The sequence below is a fragment of the Columba livia genome, chromosome 4, assembly GCF_036013475.1.
Source record: "Columba livia isolate bColLiv1 breed racing homer chromosome 4, bColLiv1.pat.W.v2, whole genome shotgun sequence".
Taxonomy (NCBI): Eukaryota; Metazoa; Chordata; class Aves; order Columbiformes; family Columbidae; genus Columba; species Columba livia.
In genome coordinates this window covers 4327124-4348420 of record NC_088605.1, presented here as the reverse complement: position 1 = coordinate 4348420, position 21297 = coordinate 4327124, and the positions used below count along the sequence as shown (strand labels likewise).

Sequence of the window (21297 nt, the reverse complement as noted above, 5' to 3'; positions counted from 1 at the left end):
CTCCTCCCAGCTTGGTGCCATCAGCAAACTTGCCGACAGTCACTCTATTCCCTCATCCAAATCATTGATGAATATATTGAATAGTACTGGCCCCAGTACTGACCCTTGAGGCTCTCCATGTCGCCCAAAGTGCCAACAAAGCTATTTAGCTCCTGTTAAGTGATAAATTAAATGTTTCTACCTGTCCCTATGCTGCATTTCAGGCACAAACCGTACAGCTGCAGTTTGAATAAATATGAATAACTATGACAGTGTAATGGCCCAGGGAGGAGGAGGAGGGTTCCCCTTCCTCTGCCTTTTCCAGGTCCCCAAAACACACCCCTGTGCACTCTGCTTCAGCATGGCAGCTTTCCATCAGCTAGTCTGACGTGTTAAAAGAGAAATAATTCAAAGCAATAAATGACTGTCTTTCCTGCTGGGACAGCGGGATGACTAAATTCATAGCACAGGGTGTTTCAAAAGAGATGGACCCGATTTGAAGACAACTGTGACCTGAAATTGGGTCCATCTTTTCAAAATGCCCTGTAGTTTGATTAATATCACAATGAGGTAGAAGGGCAGAGCCAAGAGCGGGAGCAATAGCACTCGCCTCCATAAGCCCCCCCCCCAGTCCTGGAATACTTGAATAGTTTGGATTGAAGGGACATTTAAAGTTCACCTAGTGCCCCCAATGCCATGAGCAGGGACATCTTCACCAACTCAGGTTCTCAGAGCCCCGTCCAGCCTGGCCTGGGATGTCTCCAGGGATGGTTCATCCACCACCTGGTTCGCCAACCTGTCCGGCTTGAATCTCCCTCCTTTGGTTTAAAACCATCACCCCTTGTCCTATCACAACAGGCCCTGCTCAAAAGTGTGTCCCCCTCTTTCTTATGGGCCCCTTTTAAGTCCAGAAAGGCCTCACTAGGGTCTCCCTGGAGCTTCTCTTCTCCAGCTGAACACCCCAACTCCCTCAGTCTGTCCTCCCAGCAGAGCTGTTCCAGCCCTTCCATCATTTCTGGGGCTCCTCTGGCCCCTCTCCAGCACATCTTAACTGCATTCGCTAAACACAAAGGGAGATATTGTTTCCCGGAAACATTTCTGGTGTTCAGTGATCACACACGAGTTACACAAGTATCTCAGAGGTGCTAAATAATGATACTCAAATTAGTACCAAGCACAGTCTAATTTGAAAATGTCACTAAGTGTTATTTTTGAGCTATTCTACATAACCTGACAAAATGTTAATACATTTTTGATTTAACAGTTCAGATATTCATGCTTATTATTAACGACAAAATAAGCAAACTGAAATAGGTAGAATGGTACTGGAACAATTGTGTTGCTACAGAAAACACACTTCTCTATAGAAACATTGATAGGGGTTTTTTGTAGTGCGTTTCTTTTGTGTGCTTCTAATCTCTCTACCAAATTTGTTTGGATGATTGTTTGCTAGAAAAACTCCTTTGTAAATAAACCAGTTACTGTCCTACTGCAAACAGATTAACTGTATTTGACAGGAAAACACACAAAGCACCTGCTGTGTTTGGTGTGTGACTTTTCTACCATCAAAAGAATTGGTAGCAATGTGGGATGACTGAACTTAGAAACAGCATTTTTGATTGCTGAATCTTTCTCACTAATAATTTACTACACAGGAGCATTTTAGAGAAAAGAAAAATAAAGGAAAATGAAGAAACCCACTAGATGGTGCTGTTATACAGAAAATAGAGACGAGCAGCCCCATTCTCACTGCTAAAGGTGAATGAAGGTGGCATGATCCTAAGTGCAAAAAGAAAGGATGCTTCACTTTTTAAAGGGCACATTTCATACCAAAATCCTCTTATTTTCAGTGCTGCTTCTGGTACTGTGGAGCTGTTATATCCATAATACCACCCATACATTCCCACATGCACACAAGCACAGATAAAACATTTAGGTCAAAGTCATATACAAGGTCATCTGAATTTACAACACACTTTCTCCAGTCTACACTAACACGTGTCTATTTAAATTCAATATATAAGTGTCTCTATACAGAAATTGCCATTTGGTTGTGCTTCCCTAGACACCCGAGCTCAACAAGTCTAGTTTTAAACCGCTATGTGGGCCACGCTGTTATATTTTTGCAATTGTTTCTTATGATTTCAATACTGAAACCAGCACGTTTTCAATTCTTATTCCAAAGCTCACGTTGAATCCTTATCTCCAGCATCACAAATCACTTCTCTGAAGAACATATTTACAAGTAAATTGAGATATTCTACAAAATCTATTCTCAGACTGAACACCCACTGCAGTTATTTGTCTAAAAGGCAACAACACTTTAAAGGTAATCACTGAATGATAAAGCATCTCTTCTGTTTGCTTTATGTCACGTTTTGACTGCTCTTAATTTTATTATAAAAAAAGCATCCTTTGCTATTGTTGTACCTAAACAGTATGTCTTTTCAGTTTATATACATATATATATATATATGTATATGTTTACCTTACACACTTACTAGCTCTTCTATTGCATTCAAGGAGCGCTGCATTCACCAGCCCTGCAAAATATCCCTAAACGATTATGAATATCCTCAAGAAATATGTCACGATAGTCCATTTATTAAGTATGAACTTCATTTTACAGCCTGAAGGATGGTGACCAGTGTCACCAAACACTTTGTTTCTCATCAAACATAGTCATCTTCCAAACAGTAGACATGCAATGTTCAAAAATATGTTAAAGACTGAGTTACTCTGTCCTTCTCGTAACGCAAAATGGTCCATTTTCAGTACTTGACAACCTATCCCAAATATAGAAATACCTCAAGTACCACAAGCCATTTTAACCACCTCTTTCAGTTCTCAATCAGATCAATGCCTTTATAAATTATTTTTATACTCAATCAAGACTCAACGTGATTTTGAAATTGGAGAATAAAGAAGTGACACAGAGGCCCAGCAGTTCCAAGTGTAACGTGGAGCAGCTTTACAGACAAATCAATGTGTGAGCACACACAGAAACAATCAATCACCAGAATATTAAAATAACATCAAGTACAGGGTGTGTATGGATTAACATGTATTAAAAGTAAGCACTATATATAGACATTTTAACAAACAAAATATCCGTTTATTGCATTGACAGATATTACACTCCTTTCTATGGGTCTATAGTGCACGCGTCATAAACATCTTCATATTTACAAAACTGCTGTGCTTAATCACAGAATCACAGAATCCCAGAATGTCAGGGATAGGAAGGGCCCTGGAAAGCTCATCCAGTGCAATCCCCCCATGGAGCAGGAACACCCAGATGAGGTTACACAGGAAGGTGTCCAGGCGGGTTGGGATGTCTGCACAGAAGGAGACTCCACAACCCCCCTGGGCAGCCTGGGCCAGGCTCTGCCACCCTCACCAGGAAGAAGTTTCTTCTCATATTTAAGTGGAATCTCTTGTTATTGAGTTTGCATCCATTGCCCCTTGTCCTACCATTGGTTGTCACCGAGAAGAGCCTGGCTCCATCCTCCTGACACTCACCCTTTCCATATTGATCACCATGAATGAGTTCAACCCTCAGTCTGCTCTTCTCCAAGCTCCAGAGCCCCAGCTCCCTCAGCCTTTCCTCACACAGGAGATTCTCCACTCCCTTCAGCATCTTGGTGGCTGCGCTGGACTCTCTCCAGCAGTTCCCTGTCCTGCTGGAACTGAGGGGCCACAGCTGGACACAATATTCCAGGTGTGGTCTCCCCAGGGAAGAGCAGAGGGGCAGGAGAACCTCTCTGACCTACTGACCAACCCCCTTCTAACCCACCCCAGGTACCATTGGCCTTCCTGGCCACAAGTGCCCAGTGCTGGCTCATGGTCACCCTGCTGTCCCCAGGACCCGCAGGTCCCTTTCCCCTACACTGCTCTCTAATAGGTCATTCCACAACTTAAACTGGAACCTGGGGTTGTTACTACCCAGACACAAGATTCTACACTTGTCCTTGTTATATTTCATTACATTTTTCCCTGCCCAACTCTCCAGGTGTCCAGGTCTCTGGATGGCAGGATCCTCTGTACAAGAATGATTAGCCTCATTTTTTGTGTCAAAATCTAAAGTAAAATATTCAGAATTGTTGCAAATGGCAAATATCCTAGGGTGCTCTGCTTGAAACCCCTAGAATGTGAATTTTGGCAGTGATCAGCACTTGGAAAGTGTTGTCAGCACATCCCATTGACACAGCTACACTTCCAGAAACTGAGAAATCACTCTCCTACTCATCAGCGACCCCAAATGCCCAATAAATCCTATTTTTGCCTTTTCTATTCGGTCTTGCCAGACCAAAGGTGCCATTTCTTGAGTGAAAACAAAATGTTCTCAAAATTCATAATAAGTTCTGAACAAATTTCTGTATGTAACTTGAATAAACTTGGGAAAGTGTCATGAGGGGAGGTAGAAGGTATATCCTTATTTAATGAGCATAAAATACATACCAAATTTTACTAACAAATTACTTGTCTAATAAACCCAGGAATATCTGTATTTAAATGATCTAAAATTGAAGGAGGAACACTGAAGTCAAAGAGGTATTAAACACTTTTGCAATCAATCAACTTCAAAGAGTAATTTCAAGCAGCAAATCTAATAAGAAACTGATCTGTGAACTCTCCTAATTTCTACATAAATTATCAATAAATTAGCAATAAATGACAACTCTTTCCAAAATTTCGCTGTTAATAACTTTACACCACAAGTCACCGTTGTATAGAGTGTGACAATTATCATGACGCCTATTTAAACACCATAGCTGAAGTGCTTCAAATAGGTAGAATAATGATTTCTGTTGTATGTGATGATATTTGGATCGAGAAAGCATTCAGAAGATTTACACTGCTGTTATTTGACATGCTAAGCTGATTCTAAAATTAAAAATAATGAAGGCTGAGAAGTGTTAAATATTATAGAAAAAACCTGTTAACTTAATTTTGGTATAGAGGAATTCTCTTTTCATCTGATACAAGGTTTAGTATGCACTTCATACCAAATACAAACTGATCACAATCTATATAACTGATACTGTAAAGTAGATATACTGTGAACTTATTTTAACTAGATAACAGAAACTTCCTTTCCCTTGCTGCAGTAATATATTGCCAGCATCAAAATTAAAGATTTTTCTCCACCATCTTTTTACCAGTCTGGTCATTTTCCTTGCTTGTGTAATTTAAGGGTAAATTCACAATCATCCCACCATTGCAGATATTTCAAGATGTAAAGAAATTTGAGCTTTCCCTGGATTTTCGGACATGTCATCTCTGTTGCAAAATCAGGTGTGAATAAATCTCATTCAACAGCTAAGCAGTGAAGCAAAATACAGACAAAATAATAGTTTCAATCTTTGCATCCTCAGTAAGAGGAGAAAGTTTCCATGTAGTTTCTTAAAATTAGGAAGAGAATATTCTCAAAAAGGAGAACTTTTTTCCACATGTAATTGTGAACAGCATACAATGCTATGGATATACATCTCCCACACACATCCATGATGCCTGCAACGTCACATAAAGTAGAAAAGTCTTTACCTGAGGAGAAAAATGATGAACAAATATAGTCACAAAGAGGCAGGGGACTCTATCAGATGTCCCGTGTGGTCTTCACTAAATTCACTCAGCACAACAACTCTCTTTGCATTGAACTGCAGCCTTTTCCAGAGAGCAGCAGCAGCATCATCAGTTTGGGACTGAGAAGTCACATGTTTGCTGTTATTTTTGGTCAAACCTCTGCTGTCCAGAACATGCAAAGTCCCCAACAAACGCCGGAGTGCAATCGGACCAAACAAGGATATTTTTCTCAGGATTTTACCAATGAGGGACAGTGAGCTGAGAAGGCCCACAAAACCATGCAGAATTCCTGAAATCTTGACTCAAAAGAATTTCACATGAAAAAACTATAGATCTGGGAATACATGTATTTAAAAAAAATAATAATAAAATCAGTATAGTTGATGCAGGTAGTCCTGTCTCATTTACTTGAAAAGTACAATGGAACTGGAGTCAACCTCTGGGTCCTGCAGTGGTTCTGAATGGTTTTAGCCTCTTTGCTTGCCTCTTCCTACACCTATCCACACATTTTCTGTGGTCACATTTCCACTTCTAACCCCATTTCCCTTTTGTTATTATTTGTATACTCATTCCCTGCCTTTTTTCAATATCTTACTCAATCCTGGAGCTTCCCTTGATTCCGTATAATTTACCTTTTTTACAACCATCTCCAATGCAGACCCAACGACAGCAAGCCACAAATGCAGAAGACAAGTCCAGCCCAACGTGAGATGAACCACCTGCACTACACCTCCACTTTAGGGCCATGGAGTTGGTGAAGGGTTTGGAGAGGAAGCCGTATGAAGAGCAGCTAAAGTCACCTGGTTTGTTCAGCCCAGAGAAGAGGAGACTGAGGAGAAACCTCATGGTGGCTACAGCTTCATCACAAGGGGAGGAGGAGGGACTGGTGCTGACCTCTCCTCTTAGGTGACCAATGACAGAACCCAAGGGAACGGCAGGAAGATGTGCCAGGTGAGGTTTAGGTTGGACATGAGGAAAAGGTTCTTCACCCAGAGGGTGCTGGACACTGAACAGGCTCCCCAGGGAGGTGTCACAGCCCCAGCCTGACAGTGTTCAAGAAGAGACTGGACAATATCCTCAGACACATAGTGTGAACTGTGGGATTGTCACATGCAGGGACAGGAGTTGGACTCGATGATCCTTGTGGGTTCCTTCCAAATCTATAAGTGACATTAACCCAACTGTAACTGACTGCTGCCAGCTGCAGGGACCCAGCTTACTGTGTCCACACCAACACAGACATCTGTTTATTCAATAAGAGCAGAAGAGGGCTTTCCTCTCAGAAATTTCATGCTGGTCAGACAGAGGAAGTTGGAGACTGATGGAAAAGACTCTGCTGGGACATCTGTGCAGGGAATAAAACTAAGGAGTACTAACCATAAGCAAAGATCTTGTAAACATCCATTCATCTCTCCATCAGAGGGAAAAGTTAAAATATCTCAGCTGTAGACAGACAGGCCCACAGCAATCAAAGGGAAATTGAGTTGCCCTAAATAATGAGTAGTTCCTGATCATGTGTGACAGATGCTTGTATTGTAACCTGGTGTATATAATCAAAGGCTTTGTGAAGCACTGGAACAGGCTGCCCAGGGCAGTGGTGGAGTCACCATCCCTGGTCAGGTTTAAAAGGCATTTAGACAAGGTTCTTAGGGACATGGTTTAGTGCTAGACTTAGGTTATGGTTGGACTCAATGATCTTGAAGGTCTCTTCCAACCAGAATGAGTCTATGAATCTAAGTCAAAAGGACACTCTTTCCTAATAATGATAATTTTAACAAACCCTTACCCAAAGCCAGAATGAAAAAGGAAAATATTTCCCGATACTGTCTGCATTGTTTTTTTTCTCACTTTCTAAAGATTTCTCAAGCGTGAGATAGGGAATAAACATAACAGAACTGGCAATGAGATTAACAGTTAAACAATTAGCTGTTGAGAAAGTTGCTTAAGCAAAACTGAAGCTGCTGCTGGAATAGAGGCTGGAGCACTTTGCCTGCAGTTGAAGCGACTGTCACCAGCTGTGTCTGAAAGACACTTTTTCCATATCTTTGATGAATATAATTCATGCCACAAGTTGAACATTAATGTTTCCAGACTGCTCAGCTCCATCACCATCTTTATGTCCTGACTTCCTGACTTGTCAGACTAACATGATTCCACCATTCAACCTACTACAGATCTCAGTCACAGAACTGGATTGCCAGATTAATCAGACTTTGTATTATTAAGAATGATGTGGCTAGATTTTGCAAGGACGCTGGGACAAAAGAGGACTTCTTTATCACAGTTCCACAAATAACTCCTTACAATTCAAATCCATCAGCAGCAAACGACTATTCCTTATTAAAAATAACAAATCTGCAATCCAAGGAAATGGACCTGAATGAAAAGGGAAATCTGCGTCCCGTTCAAGAACCATTTAGTTAAAAGCACTGTAAATTGCACGGAGAAACACCTCATTTTCCATACACTTCTGATACTTACATCAAATTCATTTAATGCAGCGGCAAGCTCTCCTATGCCGGTGTGCCCCTTGTTCTCATCAGTGGGTGAGGTGGCCTGGGCAGCGTTGGAGATCCCAGCAATTGCTTCTTGCACTTGCTTGAAGACGTAATCCCTGTTGGCCCTGGTGGCTGCAACATCGGGGTGACGGAGAAAGGCTTGGGAGGCGGTGTAGAGCATGGTGGCATTCTTCTTCAGAGCACCTCGAGCTGCTGCCATCTCATCCCTGCAGTGAGGATCTTTCAGTTCCTACACAAGAAACACACAGTTTTTACACTTGGTACTGGATTTTGTTATGTTAGAATGTAGTTAAGCGTCCCTGCGTCAATATCGTCCAAAGGTGGAATCAATGACAGAATCCACTACAAATCACAGAAAGAAATTCTTTGCGTGCCCTTTACTACTGCGTAGCTACTGTTGTTGCATTCTGCTCACGGTGTCTTCTCATCAACGAGCCTTTACGCTTCCCTTATTCAAAGGCTGACAGAAAATGTATAGAAAATATTCAAAATTATTCTTCCGGATTCAATCTGACAATCACATGAAGGCAATGCAAATGTGACAATCCTGTTGCAGTGAGCACCATAGCTTTGTAAGTACTCATCTATGTCACTTACAAAATCATTGTAAGGTAGACCTTTACAAATCAAAATTTAAAAATTACAATGATTAATATGTTTTGAGTTCTTTAAGCCATAATAAATAGGTTGCTTTTGTTTTTAGCCTTCATATTTTGTTTTATTCCTCATTATCATGTAGTATTTGCTTTAACGAAATATACTTTCTTTTGTTTCCCCTGACAACAAGCATCGGATGCTGTGCAATGTTACCAGGATAAAATGACACTGTATTATTATTATTTAATCCATGAATATATTTGTTTACAGGTTATATCACACTGTCAATGGAAGCCTTTCAAATATTAGGTAAGTTAATCTTGACTCTATTCGTAAAGAGTAAGAAAACATCGCTTCTGTTTTAAAACTACTAACAAAGGCATTTGGAGATTTTAACAGTTTACTTACACATGGAATCTACAGCAGAAATTAAAAAAGAAATCAGATATTCCAGATTTAAAGGGTTTACCCATTGACCAATTTCAACCTCACAGAACTGCCGGTTTACAGAGAGAACTATGTTACTTAAAAACTTCATCAGGCTACAAAACAGAAGAGAGGAAAGGAGAATCTGTGAACAACTAAGTGGTAACTTTCATGCTGCCAAGATTTTCTGGAATTACATGGAACACCCTACTGGCATTATAAAAATGACCCTTAAGACCAACAATTTTAAAAGCTTTATACTAAGACTTTTTGTTACCTTTCTATTAAGAACTTAAGAGCCATATATATTTTCATTAGCTTTCATGTTTTTCTCTTTTTCCCATATTTATAGCTACACTTCCACAAGGGAAGTGTCTGCACACAAATAACAGCACCATTGTTGTGATGACTAGATTTTACATCTTTACTTTACTAGATTTTACATCTTTAATTTATTTAATTTCAGTCTAACTCTGAAAATATTATATTTCATTAAATACGGCTATTAATTGTGATTACTGTATGTCCTGGTTTTGTTAAAAAATAAGTTTCTCTTTTAGTGAATTTACCTGTCAGCTAAAGCTTCATATTAGCTGTGTTTTCCCGGAGAACCAGATACATGTTTTGGTAAATGTAGCAATGAAATGCGAAGTTATTGATAAGCATGGATGGATATCTCGTGAGAGGGACAATGAGAAACAGGTGACCAAGAAACTGACCAATGGAGTATAACATCCCATTCACATGAATACTTCATATAAAAGTGGGAGATCACGAGGATCTCATCCCTTTTTCGTCCCTTTTGTTTATGGCCGACATTGGGAGAGAACCTTGCTAGTCGTCCCTGCGAATTGCGGCCTAGTGAGAGACTGAATCCAGCTCCGATTGGCTGCAAAGTCCAATCCAGGACTTCTGGTGCTGGCTCTGCAGTTGCTGAGACTTTCAAGATTGATTTTGTATATTTTGTATTGTTTTCTCTATTCTTATTAGTAGCATTAGTAAAACGTTTTTAATTTTTCCAGCTCTCTTCTCTCTGTCTTTCCTTCCCTCCCGATCACCTGTCCTGAGTGGGAAGTGGGAAGAGGGAGGGGCAAAGGGGGAAAGCAAGGGGGGGAAGACAGGAGGTTAACAATACATCTGCCAGGGTTTTATTGTCACCCCGCAATCAAAACCCTCAACACTGTAATATAGAAAAGAAAGAAATAGAAGGATAAATCTGGAAAGCCGGGTTTCTAAATCTGGTGAGCTGTGCTATACAAAGTCTACACCCCTGGACGATTAGTAGTGTTCAAAAAATCTGAATTTAGGGAGACCTTACAAAGCTCCAGAGTGACAGCACTGTCTGGACTCTTAAAAACAACATTTTCCAGGAGCAAGTTATCGCTATTGCAAAGTTGAGTAATTGCAGGTGTTGAATAAATGTTATCCTGACTTTCTGATCTTTCTTTCACCCACCTTAGTAATGAATGGAGTACTTGGTCTTTTTTAGCATCTGAAAATTAATAATGATGGCTTTCAACACAGAGTAGGTTTTTGTTCTTCCTGAATTTGAGTTATATTAGAGTGCCAAAGAGCTCGCGCTTTGCCAGCTGTCAGAGTGACCTCAAATCAGCACGGCTTAGAATTGAATAGGAATAATCATCAAATGAAAACTATCCTTAACCTCCTGAATCACTCGCCTTTTCACTCTTCATTCTGTTACTAATTGAAGCCGCTTGGAAAATATTCTTAAAGAAACTACATTTAAAATAAATTATCACATTCAAAAAAATCAATGTGATTAAATTATAGGCCATGACACAGCAATTGCACATGTTAAACCAGACTTAGCCATGAAGTACAAGATCTTTAGAACCAAGATTAACTTTCTTAACCACTGCTTTATAATGGACTCACCTGTTGCCGTCTTGCTGCTACATAGTTCAGTTTGACCATCTCTTTTCCAAACTCTTTGAAGCGATTTGCTAAATCTTGCTCATTTGTTGCGTTTTTCACGGCTTCTAGTGCTTCCTCCACCTGGAACATGATATATCGAGTGTGTTAACATTTTAATCCGCGTGCGCTCTTTGACAAAGTCTACAGCTATTCTGCCCAATACTCTCTATTATATGCACTCAATTTAGCCTTTATGTCCATCACTGTATAGTGGCTTTATGATAGTTCCACTAACTTTAATTAGTTTTCTTAATAGAGAAGCTGTGTGATTGTCATTCTGCATTACTTTCCATTGACTGTACTTTGGTATCATGTAAAGCTAATGTAAAAGGCACAACTATATTAATTTCCCCGCTAACTCTTATCGGATGAAACGTTTAATACATGCGGGTTTTAAAACAAAATAGATGAATATATTCTCAATGCATGGTACAGGCTTTATGGGAAAACAAAAGGAAGTTGTTAATTCTGGATGAGAAATAACTTTTGAAAAGGAAACTCAAACTTAGCATTAAAATTTGAATTTACCCTGATATATGCAAAATACGGTATCCTTGTGAAATAAATGAAACAATGATAGATCAAACTCAGAATATAGTTATTATTTGTTTTTTCTCAGCTTTCCTCTTGCAGTGACTTTTAAATTGAGAAAAGAATCTACCAAAGATAATATATCTGCAGTTACTCAATCGTGCTGTAGCTAAGATATAAACCACCAGTAATAGAAACAAGTTAACCTACCAAATATATCGTGACACTTTACCTTATGTACAGCAAGAAAAAAGTATTTGAAGGGATAAAATGCTGGTTTTATACAAGAAGTAAAGGAAATTTTCCTGTGACTTGATTAAAGTTGTAATTTATCTGTTGTTACACACATTCTCATAATTGAAGCGATAGGTTCTAGAAATAAGGTTGAATAGAAGTGTTTCAGTTCTCAATCTTTTTGCTTGGAATTGCATTTTTATCTTGGGAGGGAGGGAAATACAACTTATTTGTGTTGCTCTGTGTTTTCCTACAGTGAGGGAGGATATTTTTATTGTGAGCTTTTACCTTCTTACTGCAGATTTAAGAATATCCACAAATTACAGGGTAGAGGAGTAGCAAATCCATACGTTTCTATGGGAAAATGTATAATTAAAGCGCATAAATCCATAGCTGTTGTGTTGGAAATTTTATACTGACAGTTGCAAGCTACACCTTATTCATAATGCAATTACCTTATTCGGAATCCAATTACCTTTTCATTTACTCTTAAAAAGAGCAGCGGTTTTTAGAGCTGAATGACCTGCCTTATCCACTAATATAAATTACAAAAGCATCATAGTATTAAGTAATTTGTTCTTGCAGGATTCCTTGCAAAATATGAACATTTTCCTTTCATATCCAGAAGCATTTATATTAAACTACCTGAAATATTCATCTTTAATCTGTTTGCAATGCCAAGTACACGTATGACAAATTGGTACGCGGGTCTTTAAGTCCTGCCAGCTCCCTGTTAAATAGAATTGCTAGAGAATTTGCTACAGATTCCACTCTGCTTATTGGATTTTGAAAGGTGTTCATCATACTCTATCGTGTCAGTTGGGACTCAAACCCACGAAATTCCAAAATGAAGAAGCAGCTGATGAGAAATGTTACAAAGGACATGAGCACAACCCCCTGTTTGATTAGAATTGCTTCTACAGCTTCATGTTGGAGCAAGAAGTATCCTCAGAAAAACACAACTTCACACAGCTGTGCAGATGTGTTCCTCTGATTGATTAACTAGCATTAATTGCAATAGACTCATAATTTTGTATGTGTGTGCTCACATATATTATCATATCCTATTTTAGGAGTGTTAAACAAGCTTCTGTGCAACAAGCACTGTTACTAATTTTAGTAATGCAAGATATAATCTGCAAGAAATGACCAACTGTCCTTCCAGAAAGCATCTCCATATATTCATTCTAAAACATGAACCAAAATGCACTATTTCCCCTGAAGTCTGAAGCGGGACTCACTCCCTTAACAAGCTTGCAGTGAAAACTGATTCCAGTACATTTCAGTATAAATCAGGCTTCATGACTTTGACATGTAGAATGCTTTTGGCTTATTAATTTTATGCTTATCTCACCCCACTCTTTGAATGTTACCATTGAGTAAATACAAGAGCTGTTCCTTCAGCAATTTTCTAAGCGGGGTTTTTTCTGCTAATACATCAATTTGTATTCATCTCAAACTAGTTTGCATTATAAAATGGTAAAATAAAAATATATACACAGTCAATCCTCAGAAATAAATTACCCTTTTTAAGCTAAAAAAAACCTAATCCTTAAGTTAAATTTTGCTAAAAACCACCAGAGATCTCTGGCTTCTTGGAAACAGACCCAATAATAATATCTGACAAATGCAGATATTACAAACCACATTGCTATACACTGCCCTGGCAAATCTAGAGTGCAACGTGTCTAAAGAAATACACCCACTCACTAAACAGTATTAGGCCTGTGCGTTTGAAATGACATAGTACACGGCCGGAAGAGAGGGGAGAAATCTCAGCTGTGAGAACAATATGAAAGAGCTCAACTCTGAATTTTAATTGTAATGTTTCGAAAAATCTGTTGTTTATAATATTGAAGCATTAGTCTCATGAGCAAAGGATTTTTTGAATTACAGCTGCACAGAATGTTATAGTGGGGAAAAATTAAAAGCAGGTAGTGCTGACACGGCACAGAATCAGAGCCACGTGCTGACAACGACAGGAGCAGCTTTCTGGTCATTAGGGCAGAGCTGGGCAGAAAAATCGGGACTTTTTCATTATGAAAACGGTTTTCAGACTATTTAGCTTCTCTGCACATTTTGCACGCTGAAGAGTTCTCATTGTTTTATCCAGACTATAATATTGTTGTACCATTACGCTATTAAAAGACACACAAATCCCCTGAAACAACAACAAAAAGCAACACAAACTTTTTGGGCCGTTATTAAATAGAAATAAATCTCCATCTCCTCTGCTAAAGTCACACATAGATTCTGCAGGCTTTAAATATCCTGTATCTGAGTTCTTGAAAAATTTTGCTGTTTCAGGGTTTTGGGTTTTTTTAATGCAATTAAAGTTAAATAATCTAATAAGTAGGAAAAAACAATTCATGAGTTTCAACTGTGAAGTCTTTTAATACTGTTGTATAAAAATGTGAGTGGTGGCAGCCAAAAGCGTCTACAAATCCAAACCAAACTATCCCACAATCTTTAATTCCTCTGCGTTCTTTTCTTCCTCTTTGATGAGTGATTAGACCCTTGTGCTATTGTCTCACTCCGAAGTAAAGATTCAATCTTCTGACACATCCAGAAGCCACGAAGAGGATAAAAAACAAGCAGAATCACTGTAGTACCTAAAGTCTGCCACAAGATAGCGATGCTTTACAAGTGCTGAGTTTGCAAACCATGGGGATAAGATGTGAGTAAATGCGTCTGTTCAGATCAGAGAGCTGCTTAATACCGTTATTAGTCTGGTCGTTGAAGAGATCTGACAATTTGTACTTTGTCTCCAAAATTAAAATTCTGAAAAGTTAGAAGATGAATGAGACTAATGTTGAAATGTATTATCTCCTATCTCTTCACCAGCACAGTGAAACAGGGCAAGAAATGTGAACGGTGAAACCCATTACTGATTTGTTCCCAATTTTGCTACGGACAAAAGTTGCAAAACCAGTAGAGAAGGTTCAAAATGCACACACATACGATTTTCAGATGGGACAGAAGCCTCATGACATCGGCCATATCAGCCAGGATGAGTAAGCGGGTGACAGCGGAAAGCAAGGCCCGGGCGGCCCGCACCATGGTGCCGCGCTTCACCGAGGAGCACGGGTCATCGGCGAACTCCGAAGAGGCAATCCTCATTGTTTCTCCTAGAATAACAGCAAAAAAAGATCAGTTTTACACTTTTTAATTTTTCCAGAATGTATAGAGAACTCACTATATAAACTAACTGCTGTAAAAAAATATGAATGGCTTAGTTATTGAATATTGAATTGTTCAGGAGAAATATTTTCTTTTAACATATATAACAACTGTCTCAATACTCAATACTTAATTCTCAACCTGTTCTTCTTCTAGAGCAGTCACCTGTAACAATTCAAAAGGAAATCAAAACACCAAGACACACTGAGAGCAACCAGAGCGTGTTAGAGAAATACAGAACTCACCTGCGCTGGTCAGATGATGTGACAGAGCATCCCAACAACATCGTCCCAAATGCATCTCTCTACAATTCTCCCTTCCAACTACATCCTTCTCCTTCACTCCTGCTTTCCAGTCCTTCTTGCTCACTTACTCTGCTCTCCTCCACCTAGAAGACCTATCGCTTCTATTCAAGGGGAATTTTTCATTTCCTTTTTTTACTCAGTCTTAGAATCATTTCAGTTGGAAGAGACCCTCAGGATCTTCGAGTCCAACTATAATCTAACCTAACTCTAGCATTATACCATGTCCCAAAGAACCTCATCTAAATTGTAAGATGCTGCTGTAGACAGTAAAGTTTGAATTTAGGATCAAGTGCTTTTTTATTTTTTGATGAACACCCTCCACCTTTATCAGAAGGAAGTAAAATTATTGTCAATACTAGGTGAGACAGTTGTAGCACATAATGGCTGAGAACCAACCACTAGTTACGAGAACAGACAATGAAGCCTGCTAGAACCATTAAAAAGGGAGTAAAGCTATGTCCTAAGGAAAATCAGGCAGTGATTGTAGAGAGGATGTAATGATGTAAAGTTTCTTGGAGAGACCCAGCAGGGAATTAAGAGCCTCCTAGATGAAACTGTGGGAATGAGTAAAATCTCTGTGCACAGATTGGGAATTGGAGTATATGATCTTTTGAGGTCCCTTCCAATCCCTAATATTCCGTGATTCATTTAGCTTGGAAAAGACTTTGAAGATCGTTGAGTCCAACACTGCCGAGTCCACCACTAAACCCTGTCCCTATCAGAGAATCATACAATTGTTTTGGTTGGAAAAGACCTGTAAGATCATCATGTCCAACTGTTAACCCAGCTCTGCCAAGTCCACCTCTAAACTATGTCTCCAAGAACCTCATGTCCACATCTTTTAAACTGCTCCAGGGATGGCGACTCCACCACTGCATTGTGTTCTGCTGTGTATATTTGTTAAAAGCATTTAAAATAAGCCAGCCCAGCTACGCAATACAATCCCATCAATATATTGCCTGCAATTCTCTGACAAACAAGAACTGATTTTTTTAGATGATTAACAGATTTAGCGTTCTTTATAGCATTATCTGTTGCTGCAAGACAGGTCTACATGCAAGTTACTTTTTAAAAGCCTCCGTATTCTTTAAATGCATCATAAACTTTCAGCAGTTTCTATATTTAAGTCCATTGGTTATGACCTTCTTTTCAAATCTCAATGTTATTTATTCATACAATAAAAAAAAATTATGTCTGTACAGCTGAATTAATAGGTTTATATCAATTTTCATTTATCTTGCTACTTCATTGCCTTAAAACCTACTCCATCACATTTTCTCCATGACACTTTCAACAACAATTTAAACATATCATGAGTTAACGACAGATCAATAATTACACAAACCTCATTTTTTAAGGAAATCAGACTGAAAGAGGAGCAAACACCATTTTGAATTAGGTTTTATATTAACTCAAACTTTCCTATTATTTCGGAAAAAAAAGTCTTGTTTGTCTCCAGGGTAGAAACTCAGAAAGAAAGTACTTCTTAATGTGAAATCAAAGCATATTTATATTGCTTTTCAGACCATTATAACAACATCAAAAAAAATATCTCAGATGGCATGAGTTCCCATAAGACAACACAAATACTGGATGAGAAACTTGAGACACTCACAGTAAATAATTCCCATTAGAAAAATTATCCTTTTTATATTACTATTAGGACTGTATGTTCTTATTACAATTTGTCTGCAGTATATCTTGGATGATAAGCTGATTATATATACTTTCAGTCGAAAGAAATCAAATGACTCATTTCTAAAGCTGCATACATTTATTGAATTTCTATAATGTTGCCAAAACTCTCAAAAGATTTCTTAAGAGACAAGAAACAAATGATCTCTGTCAGGTAAAGAGACAACAAAACAAATTTCTAAGAGTGATCGAATGTATTAATGTATGTTAAAACATATTGTTGCTCAACATCACCAAGTTCTGGGTACCTGGTCTCTGCAAAGAAACAATCTCATGCATTTTCCTGAGGTGTGGAATGACCTTACAACCCTTGAGGTTATAAGGAAGGTATGTATTTATTTATGACACTGGACACACGGGGAATCATTTCACCTAATATATGTGTAAAATTAGAGTAGCTGTGAGCTTGGTTAAATGCAGTAAAGTGTTACATATTAATGAAAGATTTAGGAAAGCCTGTACATATTCATAACCTGTCCCTGAGAAAGCAGTTCTTATTACAATGAGTTCAGGAGACCATTTCCACAGTCTCCACCTCTGGCTCCTCCTGGTTGCAGCTGCGCAGTGATCGTGAACCCGAGTCCTCTTTCTCTGTACACGGTCACCTTTGGTCCAGTGTGACGAGTTGGTTGGGTGTCAGACTGCTGAGTTGGTTAAAACTGGTGTCTCTCCTGTCCTGTGCCCAAGTTTCTGTAATCTAGTTCACCCAAGGATGCACCCACAGATTATTATCTTTGCAAGGCATCAGTGAAGTCCTGTTTCTCGTACAGTAAGTTACACAGAGCTAAGCAAGGCTAGGCAATAGTGATGTGGGTTAATGGGTTAGCTCTCTAAGTGTCTTTAGTAATGTGGGGTAGGGTTAGTTCTTTAAGTGTCAAGTGTTAGTTTTTTAAGTGTTAATTAGTTAATTGTCAATTCCCTGTATCATGCCCATGTGCCAAAAAAAATCACTGAAACAAGCAGCAAGGAACTCTGAGGCCACAGGAGTTTGTATTTTGTCTGGCACGTACTTTAAATCAATCAGTTATTGGAAAAAATTATCAACAACTATTGGCTGGGAGTGTGCTAAAAATTTGGAATTCAATTTCCACATTTTTTTTCTTTTTAATTTTACTATTATTATTGTTGGTTTTGAGTGAATGACACAAAATATTCCCTGTAAAAGAAAAGGCTGAGAGTGACCGCAGAATCCCTTAGGATCCATGGGGAAAAGGGTTAGGTTTGAATTTCCTAATCTGGAATCCAAACCGTGGCTTTCTGGATTCATCTAAGTGTAAAACTTGGGAAGGCATCATCTTCCCTCTGGTTATTTATTAAAGGAAACACACTGTTGCAGGTTTTCATAGAAATTTGGATCCAGAGCACACTCTTAGAGCATAAGTAGCTGGTGGAACCCAAGGAGACACATGCAATGGTACCCAAAGCCCAGCAAGACTCTCTGATATTTAAACTCTAAGTTGGACTCAGATGAATTGAAAGTGATTCAAAGCATCCAGCAACACAAGTTTTTCATGTGAACATACTCAAACTTGAGGTATATCCAAGATGAAACGGCAGCCAAAGCAAACTTTGCATTTTGGAATCAGATGTCTATAAATTGTATAACTCTCATTTTGATACTGAAGAGATTTGGTAGTTTTCTGCCAAATTACCAGTCTGTAGCTACAGATAAATATTAATATTGAACCTTGAAAGAAGGAGCTGATATCCGGTAATTGGCCAAGCAAGCAAGAAAATTATCTTCTTGGGCTTGACTATTCAAAGAGATAAAAGTAGCAAATATTAATATATTTACAATCAACACTGGTGGACAGAGGGAAAACACATGGAGGGTCAAAACAGCAGATTAAAAAGTTTGGATTAATTATTTAACATTATAAAGCGGAAGTCAGGTGAAATAAATCTTCTCCAAAACAATTAAGTACTAAGCAGACATAAATAAGTAAATAAAAAAGTACTAATGTAGAAGTTCATAGTGGGTTGTTTAAACCTCATAAAGAACTAGTAGCTCACAATTTCAAGTCTAATAACCTATAAAACCAGCCATTACTTGGGAGGAAGGATTGTCTATATCTCAGTGCCAATTAATGTATTTTTATCCTTGTACAGCAATGGTATCAAACTACTCTCAGGCCAAAGGGAATGTTGGAGCTACAGCTACTCAAATTGTTTTTCAGAGAAACCTTTTTATCTGGAAAAAGCCATCCCTACTTTGAGTTCTACAGTTCTTTCCAAGTTCATTTCAAGTTACTCTGTAATCTATATTAAATTACTTGCAGTGAAAATTAGGTCAGGGCAAGAAACACAGACATCTCGAGTCATCAGGTCTGCTTCCTTGCCACTGCAGACAACCATGTCATAATATAATTAATATTAATTTTAATATGATAATAACTACACTCACAGGCTTATCAGGCTGCCATCTTCAAAACAGCTCAGACATTTAACCCCAATTAATCCTTCTGGAAATAGGAAACTCATTTTAAAATGAACTCTAGAATCTGACAGGTTTTTTTCTTTCATTAGAGACATTATAATTACATACTGACTGTATTCATAGGTAATTTATTACCATTTCTTCTCATACCCCATTTGTCCTTCAATTTAAGTAAGTATTCTGCCATTGTGTTCACTATCATCCCTGGTTTTCTTCATGCATATTTGCGATGAGCCATGACAGATTAAAGGCAAAGTCCTCCTCTTATTGCACAGAATATCCATTCCTACAGTCATTCCTATAAACAATTCTGTTTCTGGAATACATGTGATAAAAACTGCATTTTTGTAGGATTTATCATTCACAGAATCACAGAATTGACTGGGTTGGAAAAGACCTCAGAGATCATCAAGTCCAACCCTTGGTCCAACTCCAGTTCATTGACTAGATCATGGCACTAAGTGCCATGGCCAATCTCAGTTTAAAAACCTTTAGGGACGGTGAGTCCAGCACCTCCCTGGGCAGCCATTCCAATGCCTGACCACTCTCTCTGCAAAGAATTGCTTTCTAATCTCCAGCCTCAATTTCCCCTGGCAGAGTTGAATCCCATGGCCCCTTGGCCTATTGCTGATGCCTGGGAGAAGAGACCAATCCCCACCTGGCTAGAACTGCCCTTCAGGTAGTTCTAGAGAGTGCTGAGCTCACCTCTAAGCCTCCTCTTCTCCAGACTAAACAAGCCCAGCTCCCTCAGCCTCTCCCCATAGGGCTTGTGTTCAAGTCCCTTCCCCAGTCTTGTTGCTCTTCTCTGGACCCGCTCCAGCACTTCAATCTCTTTCCTGGGCTGAGGGGCCCAGAACTGAACACAACACTCCAGGTGTGGCCTCACCAATGCAGAGTACAGGGGAAGGATCACTGCCCTTGTCCTGCTGACCACGCTGGTTTGGATACACGACAGGATACCATTGGCCTTCTTGGCCACCTGGGCACACTGTTGGCTCATGTTGACCTTCTGTCCATTAGTCCCCCCAGGTCCCTTTCTGCCTGACTGCTCTCCAGCCACTCTGTGCCCAGCCTGGAGCACCACTATGAGAAATACTTCACATGATACCCTGCAGGATTCATGAACCTTTTTCATTAGAGACAGAGTATTGCTAAGACCTACATGCTAAATTCTTTGCTACCTGGCTCTGAGAAAAAAGTGTGTATTTAATACATGTTTTGTAAATGAAGTGTCTTAGTTTGTTTAGAAAGTGAGTTTAAAAAAACCCTGGAACTTTCAGGGGAGAAAGACTGTATTAACTACATGGGAAATGCCTACCGTTAACAAAATAAAAAGCCAACAAAAGCCAAAACCAACCAAAAAATGCCATCCAAAAAAGCAACAACAAAACGTAACAGCCAAATTCAGCTTGATTCCTGAGTTCTAACTGTTGCTGTAGGACCACTACCACTAAACACCTGAAGGGAGGGTACAGAGAAGATGGAGCATCTTTTCAGTGGTGCCCAGTGACGGGACAAGGGGCAACGAGCACAAACTGAGGCACAGGAGGGTCCCCATGGACATCAGGAAACACTTTTTGACTGCGAGGGTGACCAAGCTCTGGCACAGGTTGCTCCGTCCTTGGACATCTTCAAAAGCTGTCTGGACATGGTCCTGGACAATGAAAGTAGTGTAGAACCAGCCACTGTCCATTCCAGATTCTCATTCAGGAAGAATGAACTAAATCTGTTCTTTGATGCTTCCTTTCTAACTCTCTAAATTCCTCCTGTCTTCATAATCATATGGATTTACCCCATATCTTAAAACATCCTATTTTGTTTACAATACTTTAACATTTCATTTCAATAGTAATCTCTATTGACATTATATATA

General features: G+C 39.0%; 1 protein-coding gene across 3 annotated transcripts in view; it reads right to left on the bottom strand.

The window, feature by feature from the left end:
- Window positions 1-21297, bottom strand: part of CTNNA2 (catenin alpha 2) — a 486439-nt gene that overhangs the window by 359991 nt on the left and 105151 nt on the right. For all 3 annotated transcript variants that reach the window (XM_065060245.1, XM_065060243.1, XM_065060244.1), the window contains exons 4-6: window positions 14769-14935; window positions 11004-11123; window positions 8047-8313 (exon numbers count right to left, since the gene is read on the bottom strand). In XM_065060245.1, the coding sequence (XP_064916317.1) occupies window positions 8047-8313; window positions 11004-11123; window positions 14769-14935 (554 nt within the window). The remainder of the gene's footprint in view (window positions 1-8046; window positions 8314-11003; window positions 11124-14768; window positions 14936-21297) is intronic.